The following is a 17,120-nucleotide window of genomic DNA, read 5'->3' as shown; positions in this document are numbered from 1 at the left end:
GCACTTCCGTTCTCTGCAGCTTGGGGGAGTCCTCGAGGTGGGCGGAGCAGCGCGTCACCAGCGCCATTACGGAGGCTTTCGCAACGGACATCGGTGCGCAGATCAGGGTCAGCGCTGGAGCGGCGAAGGCGTGTGTCGGCCGTACTGGACAGTGACAGCACGCTTCACCGACGGTATCCAGCGCAAGGCTGCTGCATAAACTGTTTGTTTCATTGTTTTTAATACTGGTCGGTGGGGGACCGACCAGTACCAATTTATAATTGTCAGTACTGCAGGATGTTGGAGAGGACAAGGGACTGTTAGAAGTGGCAGCAGGGCCCGCCATGGTCGGCTATTGCCCAGCCCAAGACTACTCCCCTCTTGGTAGTGACTTTGCTGTGATTTTGTGGTGACTTTGCTGTGCTCTGCTGTGGCTTTGTTGTGGGTCCTTAAGTACCTTGCTGTGGGGTGATATTGTTCTGTGGGGGGCTCGCGGGTCAAAGCATAGCTGGCCAGTAAGGGGGGTCTATGTCCAGCACCTAGTGGGGTCCCAAATACAACTGTTCTGTGCCACAGTCCTGCCTTTTGTAAAAATAAACATACTCTGTTTCTGGTATTGTCTGTGACCTGGGAGGATCTGGTGCTTGAGCGTGCTGCTAGGCGCGACATAGACACAATAGATTTATTTGCGCGTTTTTATTTCAAGTCTCCACCTTCGGTGTTTCAGCGAGTGCTGCTGTTGGCCGTGTTGCGTTTTTGCTCTCCAGCTTCACAACCAATCAGTGAGGCCATCTAAATATTAATGCGCATTCCATAAAAGGAGAAAAGCTAGTGTTTTTTCCCGCTAACATTTCAGGGGATCCATCAGGGGGCATAGAACAGCATCCGGGCCATGTTCAACCCAACCAATGTTACATACCCTATTCGGAGACGTAAAGGAATAGTGTGAGATACCCCAAAAACCCAGTCAATCGCCCCTTTAAATACAAAAACAGTTAAAATTTTAACTAGTGCTGTCAGTTTAACGCGTTATTAACGGCGTTAACGCAAACCCAAATTAACGGCGTCAATTTATCGCGCGATTAACGCTCTTTTTGGCCTAGCAAACTTTGTAGTTTTTTTTCACATGCTGTTGCAACAACTACCGAAGTTAGAAAAACTACAACACCACACCGGATCTAGCTAGACCGGAAACAAAACAACAGGCACGCCACACACTTGTTTGGCTTGCGATCCGGCTAAAGCGTAGTAGCAGAGCCCGTTTACGGATATGAGACATTCTCTGGTAGTAGGTTAACTTTACGTTTTGAGTGGATGGCGAGCGCGAGACGCCGAAATGGATGCCAATAAGATTCTGAATGGAAAGTTTACTTTTAAAAAGTTGCCAAATGGTACCATTGACAAGACCAAAGTGATCTGTGTGTTTTGTCGTTGTAAAATTAGCTATCATTGCAGCACGTCCAGTCTGAAATACCACTTGATAGCCAAGATGATGCAAATTCTTCGCCCCCTCGTCAAAGCCAGGCGATTGCAATGTTGTTTTCAATAACAAAAAATATTTGCACAAAGCAATCCGAACCACTTTTCCATGTCGATAAGAGCATTACAATTTGAAAAAAGAATGGGACAAAAAGAAATCAAGGGACATTTAGAATAGATAGAAATATAAATGTGCGATTAATTGTTATTAATCGCGAGTTAACTATGACAATGCGATTAATCGCGATTAAATATTTTAATGGTTTGACAGCACTAATTTTAACATATGTAATATATAAGAAAATGAAAAAATAAACTAGCTGAATGCTAGCTGATTGTTGTACAGTCTAATTGCTGTAGGCACAAAAGAATTGCTGTACCATGTGGTCCTAATTTTCCTTTGCAGTAGTCTCCCACTTGACCTGTTGCTATTTAAGAAATTCTGATGAAGAGGTTGGGTTGAATCATTTATAATTTGTTCTGTCTTTTTAAGATTGTACTATTGGGCTACAGATACCTGATCAGCTCCAATGATCTTACTGGCTGTTTTTACTATTTGTTGCAATGTATTCTGATCCTAAATATACATGTACAAATAAGACCAAAGGCACAAATAAGACCAAAAGATAAGACACTCTGCAAGAGAGCTTTGTAAAACATCTGAAGAATACAGCTGTCTATTCTAAAATGGTTAAGTTTCCTCAGAAAAAACATCCTCTTCTGCAACTTTTTGGACTTATGTTGGGCACATTCATTAAAAGTCAGTTTATTATCTATTTCAACACCCAAATAAGTGCATGTTGTGACCCGCTCTACTACTACACCATTTATATTTGAGGTTGGAACTATAATTTTCCTTTTACTCAAATCTATTTCTGTTTTGCCCGCCCAGATAATCTGGCCCGCCCATGAGAAACTGAGCTATGACTGTGCAAGTGTTTTAATCCTAGGCTTGCAAAGGAACGAAGCGTTACATTTGCTCGGTTTGGATGTACAAAGGAAAACAAAAGTATTTTTACAGTGAAGACCCAGTGTCTTAATTTTATTTTCTCTGGAAATGCGCCGACACAACTTTCCAAAGTTTTGTATGTCGGCGCCAAACATTTCAGCCACGACTGTTTCCTCAACTTGAGCTAACACAAAGTTGGCCTTGCTGAAATAAAATTCAGTATCAGTACTGACTCTCCTTGGTCCATCTTTCTTTTTTTCTGTTGCTTTACTGTATATGGTTACCGGGCTTGCTACCCTTAGAATGTGGCTTTAACATTACCTCTGCAGCTAACAGCTGAGTTACTGTCGCTAATGTAAAGGTAGGTAGCATCAAGTATGTGTGTGAATACACATGCTGTAACTCGAGTGTTGTACACTTCTTTGTTATTTAGATAACCCTTCTGCTGTTGTTATGGCGTGCGCAATATCCGCCTTTCCTCTCATTGAAATTACTATGAGTGTGCACCTCTGCAAACCAGGGTGATGAGATGAGAATTGGGAAAATTCGAGGCATCTTACAGCAACGGGGCTACGAGCGATTGCGATACATCCATTGTAAACATTAGCGCATGGTGCCGCCTCTCTCCTCCTCATTAGCATTTAACACTACAGACAGAAACAGCATGTCTTGAGGAAAGCTCAATGTGGGACTGCTCGTAGTGGCTGTAATTATGCACCAAGGCTGAATTTCGGGAAAGATACTTCAAATACAGTTTTAGGGGACCACTAAGACCTATATAAAGCATCCAAAAACAGCATATCATGTGACCTTTAGGTAATATTTATTCATAAAAAAACACAGCCACAGATTTGACCCATGACGCCAAAAATGCAGATACTTCACTCTGCCTTTTGATTTCTGTAAATAGCTATACAGGTAATACAGAAGTTCAGTGCAGTAACTACAATGTTGTTTTCCAGTTCTTTCCATTTTCAGTAAAACAAGCTATTTTGACTATTTTAATATTTTGTAAATGTATTTAATATATATTTTTTGTCTCATTGTCTTTAGTATTTTATACAATGAATTAAAGCAAAAGAACTCTGAATAACATGAAAGTGAAATACGCTAGTCATCACCTAACCTTGAGTTTACTAGCTTATCACCAGTGGGTTTAGCACAGTTATTATGCAGTTGGTTTCGTAGCTCATTAGCATACCATTATTTGGATATTTTCTTTTAAGAGCGAGTTCCAGTATTCTTTTCCCTCTCGATGCAATTTCATTCAGGCGAGAGTGGTGATAAATGAGCTAGAAATATGGACCAGTAGAATCATTTGTAGACCACAGTAAGTGCATCCAATGTATGGGCCAAACAGATACAGATCGCAGTAACAGCACTTTAATGTGGTTTAAATTGCGTCTAATGTATGGGGAAATGGATACAGAGCACTGTAACTACACTTACTGTGGGTTGCCTCGGTTTTTAGTGTGATTTTGCAATTTATGCAAATCTTTCTACCCCTTTTTTTTTTTACGGAGCAAAATTGAACTCTGAAACTTTGTCACAAGATAAAACAGATATTGAGAAGCTCAATTTAAATTACAACTAATTAAAAAAAAAATTAAGCTACTCCAGTTAGCCTTTGCACGGCAGAATAGTACAAAATGAGTTATTTTTTTTCATATGTGCAATGACCTTCAGCATGTCAGTGCCTAATATATAATTTCTCACCCTACAGACAGACAGACAGAAGTACACAGTCACTCTCTGTAATACCCACAGCAAACAGACACAGAACATACAATAAGGGGACGAGTAGAGAGAGAGAAAGAAAGACAGACCTGCTTGCATGGGGCGTGCAGTGGTCTCACCGTGTGGTTGGTGGTATCGACGGTGCTGGGGGATGTACAGTTTAGGCGGCAGGTGCTGTCGAAACGGAAGCCGGTGGTGCACTCAAACATTCCATGGAAAACTGGTGGAGGGGGGGAACAGGTCACCGGCACACACTCCCCCTCCAGCCAACTCCCATCCTCTGTGCACTGCCGCTTGAATGCACGCCTGGAAGGTAAGAGGACAAGCTGTAATAGGCAATTGTAGCCACAAATAACATCTTTGTTATTTGAATCATTACTTTAAGAACACATAAAAACAGGTCGCTGTTTCCTCTATCCTAAAAATCTATTGTAAATGTAAATGTTGCATGTGATTCAAAGTGGTTATGTAGCCACTGTATTTGCTTTTATATCCTTACATATTTAATCTTATCAGACATTTGGCAGCACACAATAACAATTACGCAATTTTATCCAATTTCATTATAACAGACAACAAAAATAATTGGGCTCCAATCCCATCCTTGTTGGCTATTAAGCAAAAGACAAACAATGAGACAAGTAAAACTTAATTGAATTTAAAATGGATCCAGGCCCAAATCCCAAGACTTCCTGTATGTCTACAGTAAATAAAGCCCCAACAGCAGTAAATAAAATGAGCGCTCCAGCGTTTACCTCTTGGGTTTGTTCTTGACATGGTAGCCTGGCTTGCATTTGTACTTGCAGAGGGAACCCACTTTGAGACCGGTTTCATTGCAGCGCTTAGTCTGCAAGACGGCGTTAGGCACAGGGGCTGGAGCTGGACAACGCAGCTCGCACAGCGCCTCCGGAAAGGACCACAGGCCATCCTCCAGACAATTGAGTGTGTTGTTTGTACCTGGGAGGAGATGGAGAGGGGGAAAGGGGAAGTAAGACAAATAGAGAGAAAGTAAGACAGGGATATTAAGAATGAGGGAGTGGGAAAAAGACAAGTGCAAAAAGGGGTAAACTAGAAAGGCAGAAAGAGAGTGAGGGACAGTAAGATAGAAATGATAAAAATAAGTCTTCATTGATGAAATTAGTTAAATGCTTTGGTAAAAAGATTTTTTATTTTAAGCTGTCTTTTGAAAATGTCTAGCGTTTTTGCTTCCCTAATATTTATGGGTAAATTGTTCCATAGTTTTGGGGCGTAATTGACAACGGCTGCATCACCAATCTTCTTATGACTGCTTCTGGTGTCCTCTAATAGGCCTACATTTGATAATTACAGTGTTCTAGCTGGTGTGTAGTTTATAAGAGAGTTAGCAATGTAGGTAGGTCCTTGTCTGTGTAGAGCTTTGTATGTGAGGAAAAGGACCTTAAAGTCCATTCTGAAGGTAACAGGAGCCAGTGTCAAGTAGCTAGGACAGGACTAATGTGTTCTCTACTTTTAGTTTTGGTTAATAATCTACCTGCAGTGGTTTTCTTGGGAAGACCCGTGAAAAGTGCGTTACAGTAGTCCAGCCGGCTGGATATAAAAGCATGAATTAACTTCATTGCATCATTTTGGTTTATGAATGGTCATACCTTTGCTATGTTTTTCAGGTGAAAGAAAGCTGTTTTGGTCACTTTATTAATGTGAGAGTTGAAATTCAAATCTGAGTCCAGGATTACACCGACACTTGTCACCTCTAGGTTAAGCCAGGGGGTTGAACCTCCTAGATTCTTAGTAAGCATCTCTCTTTTGGATTTGGGGCCACATAGGACTTCAGTTTTGTCGTCATTTAATTTAAGAAAGTTATCATTCATCCATTTGTTTATTGCCGACAGGCAGTTGGTAATGGAATTGATGGCCGTTGCCTCGTTGGGTTCAGTGGATATATATATAGTTGTGTGTCATCTGCATAACTATGGAAATCTATGTTATGTTCTCTAATTATGTCGCCGAGTGGTACCATATAAAGAGAAAAAAGTAATGGACCTAAGCAGCTTCCTCGAGCAACCCCGTAGCTGTTTTCATGTTTCTTAGACCTATGGTCTCCTAAACTAACAGAACTTCCTTCCTGTGATATATGATTTCATCCAGTTCATTACACTATCCGTGAACCCAATAAGCTTTTCCAGTCTATTGATTAGGATGTTGTGATCAATGGTATCAAATGCTGCACTAATATCTAACAGGATAAGGATAGAAACTTTATTTGCATCAGAGTTGAGTCTGAGGTTGCTAATTATTTTGGTGAGAGCAGTTTCAGTACTGTGATATTTCCTGAAACCTGACTGCGAGACTTCCAGGATGTTATTTTCTTCAAGAAAAGAATTTAATTGGACTAATACATTATCTTGCTATATCTTTTCCAGTACTTTACTGATAAATGGAATGTTTGATATTGGTCTGTATTTTGCAAGTAGACTGTTATCCAATTTAGGTTTCTTTAATAGGGAATTTATAACAGCTGTTTTGAAGGCATCTGGGAATACGCCAGTTTTAAGGGATGTGTTTATAATCTCTAGCACCGGACCTGAGACACCATCAAACACTCGCTTAAAGAATGTTGTGGGTATAGGATCAATATCTGAGGTTGTGGACTTAAATTCGCTGACGATTTTGGAAAGTTCACTTAGTGTGATACATGTAAATGTGCTCATGGTTATGTTGCTTGTTATGTTATGTTTCAACCCCAATATTAATAATACTAGCTCTGATCAAAGACATTTTGTTCTTGAAGAACAAAGTAAACTCTTCACGTTTAACTGCTGAGGATGGAGGGGGGGGCAGGGACTGTGTTTAGCAGCTGGTCAATGGTGGAGAAAAGAACTCTGGAATTTCTGGCATTTTCTGTAATAATGTTGGAGAAATATTCTCTCCTTGCTAGATGGATGGTTTTGCTATAGGTGGTTAGTGTATCTTTGTAGATATTGTAGTGGATAGTGATTTTAGTTTTTTTCATTTTCTCTGCTGCACAGCATTTTCCTCGCAGCGGAACGACAGTTTAGTGGCCACTCTGCCCATTCGCGCCCTTCACAGTTGTGTATTGATCAGACAAGAAGACACGCTTATCAACTCGATTACTATTGATCAAAAGATCAGGGTTCGGCTGTAGGCTAATTGAAACATACTATTGAGACATATTCGCTGACATTTACGTTTATGCATTTAGCAGACGCTTTTATCCAAAGCGACTTCCAAGAGAGAGCTTTACAAAAGAGCATAGGTCACTGATCATAACAACGAGTTAGCCCCAAAACATTGCAAGCAGCCAAAACATGAAGCATACATTGTGAAAAACCAAATAAGTGCAAAAGGGAAGAACCATAAGAGCATGCAGTTAAACAAGTTACAATTAAACAACATGAAACTCAAAAAGTGCAAGAATGTACCTGTAGAAGAGCAATCAACAGTAAAATATTTCACAGCGAGTACAAAAAGTTTAAATCCGTTATAACTAGCCAACAAGAGCAACAAGTCTCTCAATAAGAGTCATTGTGAACTTGGAGGAAACTAACATCAGGTCTAGCCAAGCATTCCTTAGTGCCGTTGTACTCCCGGAACAAGTGCGTCTTGAGCCTTTTCTTGAAAGTGGGGAGACATTCAGTGTCCCTGATGGAGGTGGGGAGCTGACTCCACCATTGGGGGGCAAGACAGGAGATTGCATGCATTGCACACATGATGAACACAGCTTTTTTTTTCATCAGTGCCTTTGGTGCTCGGGATTAGTCATTTGCGCTCAGGAAAACGGCTTTGGCGTGTGCCAAAATGTTCTCTATGCAGGAAAAACCCTTTATTCAGAGAGCATTCATGATTAGTTGGCTCATATAGAGCAAATTGTTCAGAAAATGTTATCATAGCTCTATCGTCTAGATGTCTTCTTTGGACTAAGAATTATTTTGTGTTTTTTGTTAGGATCATTTCCACATTAAAAAGTAATGATGGTCTGAGAGTGTGCACTGATGCACTGATAGCACCTTGTGCTGGACCAAGGTTAGCCACTGTGTCAGTGCTAGCAGTAGATTCTATAGGGCTAGTGCTAGCAGTGTTAGCTCCTCTAAGTGCTGATGGGCTTGGAGTGAAATGGGGGACTCCCAGTCACAGCAGACGATGATGTGTCTGTGTTGGATTTGCATTTGTGTGGTAGCTACCATCATGGTGTGTCGGCGATCCGGGCCCTTCATGTTTGTTAGCTGCGTGGCTAGCACTCCTGTGCCTCTTCGCCTTTGATTCCACGCACAAGGGAGAGAGAGTTCCCAATGGTTCAAATCTATTTCTGAGTATGACAGGAGGAGAGGTAATGCGGGAAGAGTTTCTGCCTCGCTTTTTTTGCTTGGTACCAGTCCCCTCTCCGATGAAGGTAGAAGCGGCGCTAGGCCCCTTTGGTTTGGCGCCGAGAGCAGGCCATGACTCATCTGGTCTACCGGCTGGTGGAAAGAAAGCCTATTCCAAGGGTGGCTCATTAGCCGATAGCTTAGCCTCCGGGTTAGGTAGCATGGAATCTATAAAGTCTTCGGGTTCTGACTCTCAGATCAAGTTCGGCTATCCTCTGAGTACGTTTTTTGCAGTCGTAGAAAGGGGAGAGAGAGAAAGAACATTCAGAGTGAATGAGGAAGACAAAGAGACAAGGGAAAGAGAGCATAAGGAAAACATTGTCTCTCAGTTGGGTTACAGCAGGGGTCAGTGTTGTAGTCAAGACCACCTAAACTAAGACCAAGTCATGACCAAGACCAGAGTGTATCGAGACCGAGACAAGACCAAGACTTTGAGGGGGTCGAGACCGAGTCAAGACCATGGCAGGGCAATACCGAGTTAAGACCAGACCACTCAAAATACACTAACAGTAGGGTTTGACTAGGTACTAAGTTAGATTTGATCTGTAACTGTATTTGACAAAAATGTGCACTCTTAAAGTAGTGCAGCCAGATTATGGCCAGGCAAAACAGCCTATGTTTTTTTCTTCTTTTTCTTAGAGGCGCATTAGGCTAGTAATCGCAACGGTACCACGGCATTTAACTTAACATTATTAAGTCGGGAGAGGTATGCAGCTGACATGACTAAACGTTGATGTAACGTAACTTTATATTCATCATTAGCTACATTGCATTAAGTGGCCTGGCTCGTCACAAACAAAATCTGGCAAGCAACTGAAACCAACACCCGTTGCCCTGAAACATACAGTATGTTACATAGCTACTAGATAAATGTCTTTGTGTAATGGGGGAAGAGATTTCTGAAGAGTTTTGGTACAGAGGCCCATTGCAAACGGTAGGTAGCTAGCTTTGCTAGTGTCACTTACGCCTAGCTTACTTTTTAAAATGTTTTTTTCAAAATGCACAGCACACAAACCCTCATCGGGCATTCACAGATAAATATTTACAAATAAGACATGCATTTGCCGTGATCTTTTTCTAGCCTATGCCATTTACGTTTTTGCATCTGGCTAACACTGAGAAAATGTGCCTCCTGAGTTTGCCTATAAATGATCTAGTTAACCTGTTGTTTGTGGGTTTAATGTGGGGGCCTAGTCCTAGACTACATCAGTTCATTTTGTGTGTGTGTGTACTGTTGGTGAATGTGAAACTGTTGTGTGACCATTTTGTCTTACCTATGAGCTGAGCAGGCTCTTTACATCGGAATTTGCTCCTTTTACCATAGGTGGTGCCCTCTGGAAAGGTAAAGTGAGCAGGATGGACATGGTATTTGTCTGGTAGGCCACAGTCAACTGGCTCACACGACACCTGCTTGTTCCATTTGCCGTTGGCACACGTGATGGTCACAGTGGATTCTGCCTGGAAGGGGGAAACAGACAGAGCCAGTGAGAGGGAGGATTTGTGTTTAACTGTATGATAGAGTTTGCATATACTGTTGTCTGACATGTACAGTGCTGTGGAAAGGAATTTTACCCTTGGGGACAGTAAAGTCTAAATTCTACACTTGAGAACACAACCGCACACACATGTACACACACACACACCTTTACCAATAACCAAGGAGGTGGCACAATAACATAAGAGATCATTATTATATATCAGTGACTCGACAGACTGCACAATTTAGCAGCTCAAATTTCTGCTGATAGTTGATCTAAGGTCATGTCATACCTTTCAGATTATATATATGCAACTACTGTATAATCCTCTCAACGCTAAACAGATTGAGAAGGGGATGGAGAAGAGCAGGGGCATAAGGACCAATAAAGGCTTGTGTCAATGTATTTGTCCCCACATACCAAAAATGACAACTACTGACTGGCATTGTATTTGAAACTCACACTTAAGTTACAAAGACATGCAACTGCCTCTTAACCCTCGTGTTGTCTTAACATTCTGTACACTCCCCTTGTCCTAAGGGTCAAAAATGACCCACCTTCACCAAACCCCTAAAATAAAGCAGCTTTATTGAATTTTAAACTCCTAATCTATTTTGCATGAAGAAACAACCTGTTCTTCATCACAACATTTGTGAATATGCAGGTTTTACCTTTTCACATTGCAGAAAGACTACATTTAATCAGTGGACAACTATTCGTTTTTATTACAGCAGACCTGTCATAACAGTTTTCTTTACTAAAGTAGAGGTGTATTATTGCTTCATGCTCCGGGTTGTATTATTCCCCATGTTCTTTTTCAGATACCTCCTCTTCTAAATCATTGTACTGTTGTTCCTTCTGGACATCTGAAAATATCAGATCTACAACATGTAGATCTGAGAGCTGAGACCCTAATCCTGTTGGGCACTGAAATATGCAGTCATGGCTTCAGCAAAGAATACTGGGGGTACTGTCATTTGCAGGAGCTTTGTAGCCTCTGACTGCATTCCCCATTAGTAAACAATGCTTTGAAGACATTTTTTAGTCTGAAATTTTGTTTAGTTTGTCTGAAATTGTTTTTATTTTGTCTGTGAGCTTGAGTCATGTAGGGAGGGGAGATGCTGCACCTGCACACGGAAGTTTTAGCTTTGTCAATCAGTAGGACAAATAATGTAATTATCTTATTGTGTGTGTGAGTGTATGTGTGTGTATGTGTGTCAAATTTTTTTTTTGTGTGGTGTGTATAATGGTTTTATAACTGCCGGGTCAAAAATGACCCTTAAGACAATCTTTGTACCCTAGTGGTGTACAGCTTTCATGGAAATGTGAACAAAGACAATGTTTCACTTTTTCTAATTTTGAGGTAATTCTAGGAAAAGTACAACATAACATTTAGGGCAGGGTACTCAATTAGAAACTCAAAAGGTCCACTCACCAAATTTCCATTCAGTCGAGGGTCCGGAACAGACCATGGTTTATTTTTCTTGTCCTTACATTGACTCCCATAAAAAATTGACTTAGGTTTAGGCACAGTGCCCGTGCCCCTGGGCATCTTTCTCCCATAGACCAGAGTTCGGGGGGTAAGTTTGTTCAGTGTCTATGCTTTGTGTCATAGTGACGTTTCACGTTAGCTCTACCACTTTTGACAAGGGCAACCATCTCATTGCAGATTAAACACATGGGTTTTGTGCTCCCCACCGGCGACACAAATGCATTCTTGTCAGTCCATTCTGTCTGAAATTTGCGATTTTTCGGAATCAACTTTTTGCTGGGTTTTGTCACGCCATTATTTTTGCAAAGGAAGAACAGGTAGGCTAGCTACCATTAGCAAATCGATTAACCTGCGTTGTTTTTGCGAATGACACACAACCTGAGTGACCCACAGAGGTTGCGGCCAACGTTGAGTGAGTGAGTGAGTTCTCATGGTGATTGCTATTACAGCTCCTGATTGGATCTTTGGATTGGACACAGAAGATAGAAACCACATCTAGTAGGAAAACCATAGACATAATAAATAGCGTACAGGCTATAAAAAATGTGCCGGTTAAAATGGAAACGTTCTGTCAAAATGAATCAACTCCATAGGCTAATAATATATCGGCTAAAGGTCCGGGTCCGGATAGGAAGCCGTCTAGGTCCGGACTCGGACCGCGGTCCGCCATTTAGTGACCCCTGATTTAGGGGGTTTTCTCTGCTGATAAACACAGTGACGGGTAATTTTTTACCCCTAATACAACACAAGGGTTAACAAACACCATGTTCGAACATTAGGATGCTCATAAATGTACGTGGTACCACAGCACCCTAGGCCGAAGATTGATTTTGTAATTGTTACTTCGGATCTGAGGCCATATGTTTTGGACACTCGGGTGAAGAGAGGGGCTGAGCTGTCAACCGATCACCATCTGGTGGTGAGTTGGGTCCTCCGACTGAAGAAAGAGGCCTTCCGGGATATGTTGTCCCGGAAGGCCTCTGGAGGCAGTTGCAAGGAACTGACAGGCCCGAAGGGCTGCGGCTTCTGCTGGGAGAAAGGCAAAGCAGCAGGTGTGGGAAAGTTCAGATAAGGACTTTCGGTCTGCACCAAGGTGCTTCTGGAAAACCGTCCGCCACCTCAGGAAAGGGAAGCAGGGAACCATCCAAGCTGTGTACAGCAAAGATGGGATGCTGTTGACCTCAACTGAGGAGGTTGTTGGGTGGTGGAAGAAACACTTTGATGAGCTCCTAAATCCCACCATGTCCTCTACGATGGAGGCAGAGCCAGAGGCTGATGATTCAATTTCCCTGGGGGAGGTCACTGAGGTTGTCAAACAACTCCGGATTGATGAGATCCGCCCAGAAATGCTGAAAGATTTGGTCCACGTTTACACATAGCAGGGTATTTACAGAAACAAATATTTCTGCCCCCCCGTTTTCAAAAATAACGTCGTACACACAAGTACGTTTTTTTTTTTTTTTTTCTGTTTACATGAACCCCGCATATACGCCCCTGAGCGCCATCATAACTATGCCAAACCTGTAGGCGGCAGTGTAATGTGAAGGATAAAGCCATGCAAACCAATCAGAATTTTCAAAATCAACAGAATCAGAATTGGTGTTTATTCGCCATGAAAGTTTGCACAGACAAGGAATTTACTTTGGCAGGAGAGCCTACCCAGGCAGCCATTTTCGGCGCCAACAAGAAAAGTTACAGCATAACATGAGGAGAGAGGAGGAGAGAAAAAGGCAACCCCCAGACAATGCTCCTAGAGGAGTACAGTATGGGAACAGGCAAAAACCTCAGCACATAAGCCCAACATTTACACAGACACTTGCAACGGGGAGTGGGGGGGGTAGACAAGCAGCATCTGGACCTGCAGCCATGGTAGGCGCTGGACACAGACCAACCAGCCACCCAGGGGAACAAGCAGTCGAAGGCGTTGGATGGGGGTGGGGGGTGGTGGTATCTGTAGTAGGTGAAAGTTAGTGTGTGAGTAGGTCTGGGTTGGCGCCCTCGACCTAGGCCACAATCAGTCCGAGTCTCCCTATGCAGATTGTATTGGCAAGGAGACATCCTTGGTCATGACCCGGGTAGAGACCAAGCCACAGATGTAGGTGGGGGAGGGGGAAGGGAAGAGCAAGATTCAGCGCTCTCCAGGGGAGTTGTTTTCCAGCAACGGCCTTGGCCAAGGCCTGTGCTGGTTACGGGGCCGAAAGTAGATAAGATTGGTGTAGTTGTTTAGACGAGTAAACGCGACTCAATTTTCACGTCCACCCTTCAGGAAGGCCTCCAGCTCCTCGATCTTCCTTTGCGGAGCCGCAAACGTATCCCTGTTGTAATCCATATTACGCTGTAAGTTCACAGTCAGAGCTCCAACGGCTTTACCCACCGTATCAATCAGGTCGGGCAGCCTAAGTGGCTTTTGATGGCCGCAGCCGTATCCTTGACTTTCCGATATACAAGCCAACCGCCTATTCCAAACAGCAGAAAGCCTGTAATCACGGTTCCGAATATAAAGACGTCTTCAACGTCCTCCACGGAAAGCGCCGCTAGACACACGACATGCCAATTGTCCCACACGTCCATCTTGTAGCCAGCTGCGAACGTCCCGTCAGGACAGTTGGGTTCCCCCGAACCCGAGCTTCTCCTCGAGAAGATGGTGTCAATAGCATTGAGAGACCAGCTAATTAATTCCATGCTTCTAGTTTCGGAGAGTGGTGGTGAGAGAGTATCTTGAGACAGACAAGACAAGACAGAGCCAAGCAGGGAAGGTCAGGGAGGGGAGGAGAGAAATGCGACCGCCTTCGTCGAGAGCAAAAGAAGAGCAACTACGAATAACACGACCGACTTCCTTTACCTTTTAGGCGCGAGGTTCATTTGTTTGAATGATTCACAAATGCGATGCACAAATGTATTTCGTGATTCAGAAATGTTTCTCAATTCACAAATAAATGACCCCATTATGCTAGTTGTGTTCGACTTCATGCACCACCGGCGGTGCCGTCAGCCGGCTGCGTTGAAGCTGAGAAAGCCGTTGGCTGCTTCAAGTCAGCCGGGCTGCAGGCGACGCCGGCGCTGCATGAAGTCGAACGCACCTATTACTATAAACAGGACGCTCACATGACGTGATGCTTTTTTAGTCCCATACTGTGAGGTTTGAGAACCTATAACTCAGTTTAAGCTAGTGCACACGCAAACACAAAAACTGAGTTTTCAGAAATCTCCACTTGGCCGGAGTTTTAAGAAATGCTTGTTTTACGTGATAAAACCTCAGTTTTTGTGTAAATGAAAGGCCAAACCGCATGAAAATATATGCGTTTTTCTTCCGTGTAAACGGGGCCTTGGATGTGGAAGGGGTGTTGTGGATGACACAGCCTCTTCAACGTTGCATGGAAGTCTAGGACAGCGCCTAAGGAGTGGCAAGAGGGTTTGCGGTGAGGATCAGCACCTCTAAATCTGAGGCCATGGTTCTCAGCAGGAAACCGATGGAGTGCTTAGGGAATGAGTTATTACCCCAAGTGAAGGAGTTCAAATACCTCAGGCACTTCACCCTACTTGCCTCGGAGAATGTTCCTGTACTTACTGTAAGTCGCTGTGGATAAGAGCCTCTGCTAAATTACTAAATTCACAAAGCATTACATGTAGGGGTGCAAATAGTTGTACACATGGTTTTATATAACACTTTTTACTCATCTTTGCCAAGGGGTGCCAATAATTCTGGACATGACATATGGACATGTATTGCATCTGGTGTGTAGCAGCAACATTATGTAGAATGAAACTTATCAATCAATATGTGTGTACACACATAATTTCCTTTTGTGGTGGCAATGTGTACAGGAGTATGTGTGCAGTGCCTGTTTTACCTCACTAGACCAAGAGTGGTCTATGCATGTGCAAAGACATCCACTGGGTATACTGCATTAATTATATAAATGTATCCTGTGCATGTTTGTGTAAGTGTGTGTGTAAGCAAGTCTCCTGCCTGCCTGCCCAAGAGTTTGCGTATTTACACGTGTGTGTGTGAGCAATCCTTAAAGCGTTTTTGTTCCACGTTGTGTGTGTAAAAGTGTGTGGAGTTTCCTTCTTTTAAAATCTTTACAGCTGCCTTTTTTTCTTCCAGTGGAGATTTAACAACCTCTGGCTACTAGGTGTAATTCATGCCAGACTGCTTGCTCCATCCCACTTCCTTACCCAGGATGACACATAAGCCTACAGTACAGTACAAAACACTAACAACCTAAATTAATGCGTGCCAACTGTAGTGTTGTAAGCAAAGAGAGATTTCTGGTTAATTCCACTTTGAAAAGTGGTGTCAAATACCATTCATAACATGTACTGATAAAAAAGATCTGCTGGATGGCAATCTTCAAATCGTGCATTTTTTTTTAAACCTATCCTTTTTTTATATTACGAAAGTTACTTACATACCATGTAGCGCTGGGTACATAGTATGAGCCTGTACAAAGTGTCTGAAATAAGTAACCATAACAACAGGGACGGAGTCAAAGCCTAGCATGTAATTAGCTACAACAATGAGTGACTTCAATATTTCTTTAAACCTATTTGGAAAATGTTAATTTTCGGAATTTACTGTAAGTGTCGCGTAACCGCTCATCTCACATCCCATTTGCTATTCACCTCGCAAGTGGAAGCTGCGCGTCGGACGGTTCGCGCCTCCGCATCGCCCAGTATCAGGTGATAATGTACACCTCGTTGGGAATTATCCCTTACAAATATATAGGGTGACCAGGTGTTCTGCTTTTTGATTGACTCAAAAGTCCCTTCTCAGTTCATGCTCAAAAACTATAGCTTGTCCATATGAAAACCTTATGGTTGTGTCTCTCATACAAGAGAGAGGAAGAATAGGATTGAACGATGAAAAGACGATGTGTTCTGAGATGTCCCCAATTCATGGAAAGCCATCTGAGGTACCTCTCCCTACCTTCCTCAATCTTTCTCACTTTTTCTTCCTTGCACTCGGTATAAGTGTATTCAATGAACTATATTGCATTTTTTATTTTACAAATGACAATAACATAATAAAACAACCTGAAAACCTGTTGACTAACTAAATACCTTAATTTATAATGAATTAATTCACTTAAGTCCAAGTGTATCATGAACCACAAGCAGAAATGGGAAATTAAAATTGCAATACTGTCAGATTATGCTTGTTGCTGACATTACCCGTTTTCTAAAACTTAATTTAAAACTAAAAGAGAGTTTATCATAGAGAAGCAACATTCCATGTATAATGTAAACTTTCATGTCAATAAATGTAGAGGTGAGAAGGACCATTGTATAATGTGTAACAAAGGTAGTGTTTTCATGTCATTTTATAAAACAAATTGAAATGACACTAAGGTAGTTTTTATATAATGAATGGGCTAATGTGTGGAGTAGACTAAAATGATCAGAATTGTAATCTAACAAAATATGTAAAAGATGATTAGTCACCTTTCGGTCACACAATAGCAAGACTAGACTGTCTTCCTTTTATCATTTAGCTTCATCCCTCTGCGCTGTCTTTTCTCTTTCTCTCCAATGGCTACTTGTTTTTATTCTTTTGTACTTATTATTTCCTTCAGTGCTAAATCAGTTTTATTGAAAAATTGCTCCTGTGTCCATCAAATTGTCCATCAAAATGTAATGTTATT

General features: G+C 42.1%; 1 protein-coding gene across 2 annotated transcripts in view; it reads right to left on the bottom strand.

The window, feature by feature from the left end:
• The window catches only part of pappaa (pregnancy-associated plasma protein A, pappalysin 1a), a 383,886-nt gene that overhangs the window by 95,897 nt on the left and 270,869 nt on the right, over positions 1-17,120 (bottom strand). The window contains exons 15-17 of one of the 2 annotated variants that reach the window (XM_047017373.1): positions 9,780-9,963; positions 4,900-5,212; positions 4,264-4,450 (exon numbers count right to left, since the gene is read on the bottom strand). In XM_047017373.1, the coding sequence (XP_046873329.1) occupies positions 4,264-4,450; positions 4,900-5,212; positions 9,780-9,963 (684 nt within the window). Of the gene's footprint in view, positions 1-4,233; positions 4,451-4,899; positions 5,213-9,779; positions 9,964-17,120 lie in introns of both variants that reach the window. The other variant, XM_047017374.1, reaches the window with a different exon arrangement.

Source organism: Hypomesus transpacificus, unplaced genomic scaffold (genome assembly GCF_021917145.1).
Source record: "Hypomesus transpacificus isolate Combined female unplaced genomic scaffold, fHypTra1 scaffold_55, whole genome shotgun sequence".
Lineage (NCBI taxonomy): Eukaryota > Metazoa > Chordata > Actinopteri > Osmeriformes > Osmeridae > Hypomesus > Hypomesus transpacificus.
Note: the sequence above shows the minus strand (reverse complement) of the source record. Positions and strands in the feature narration are given on the sequence as shown.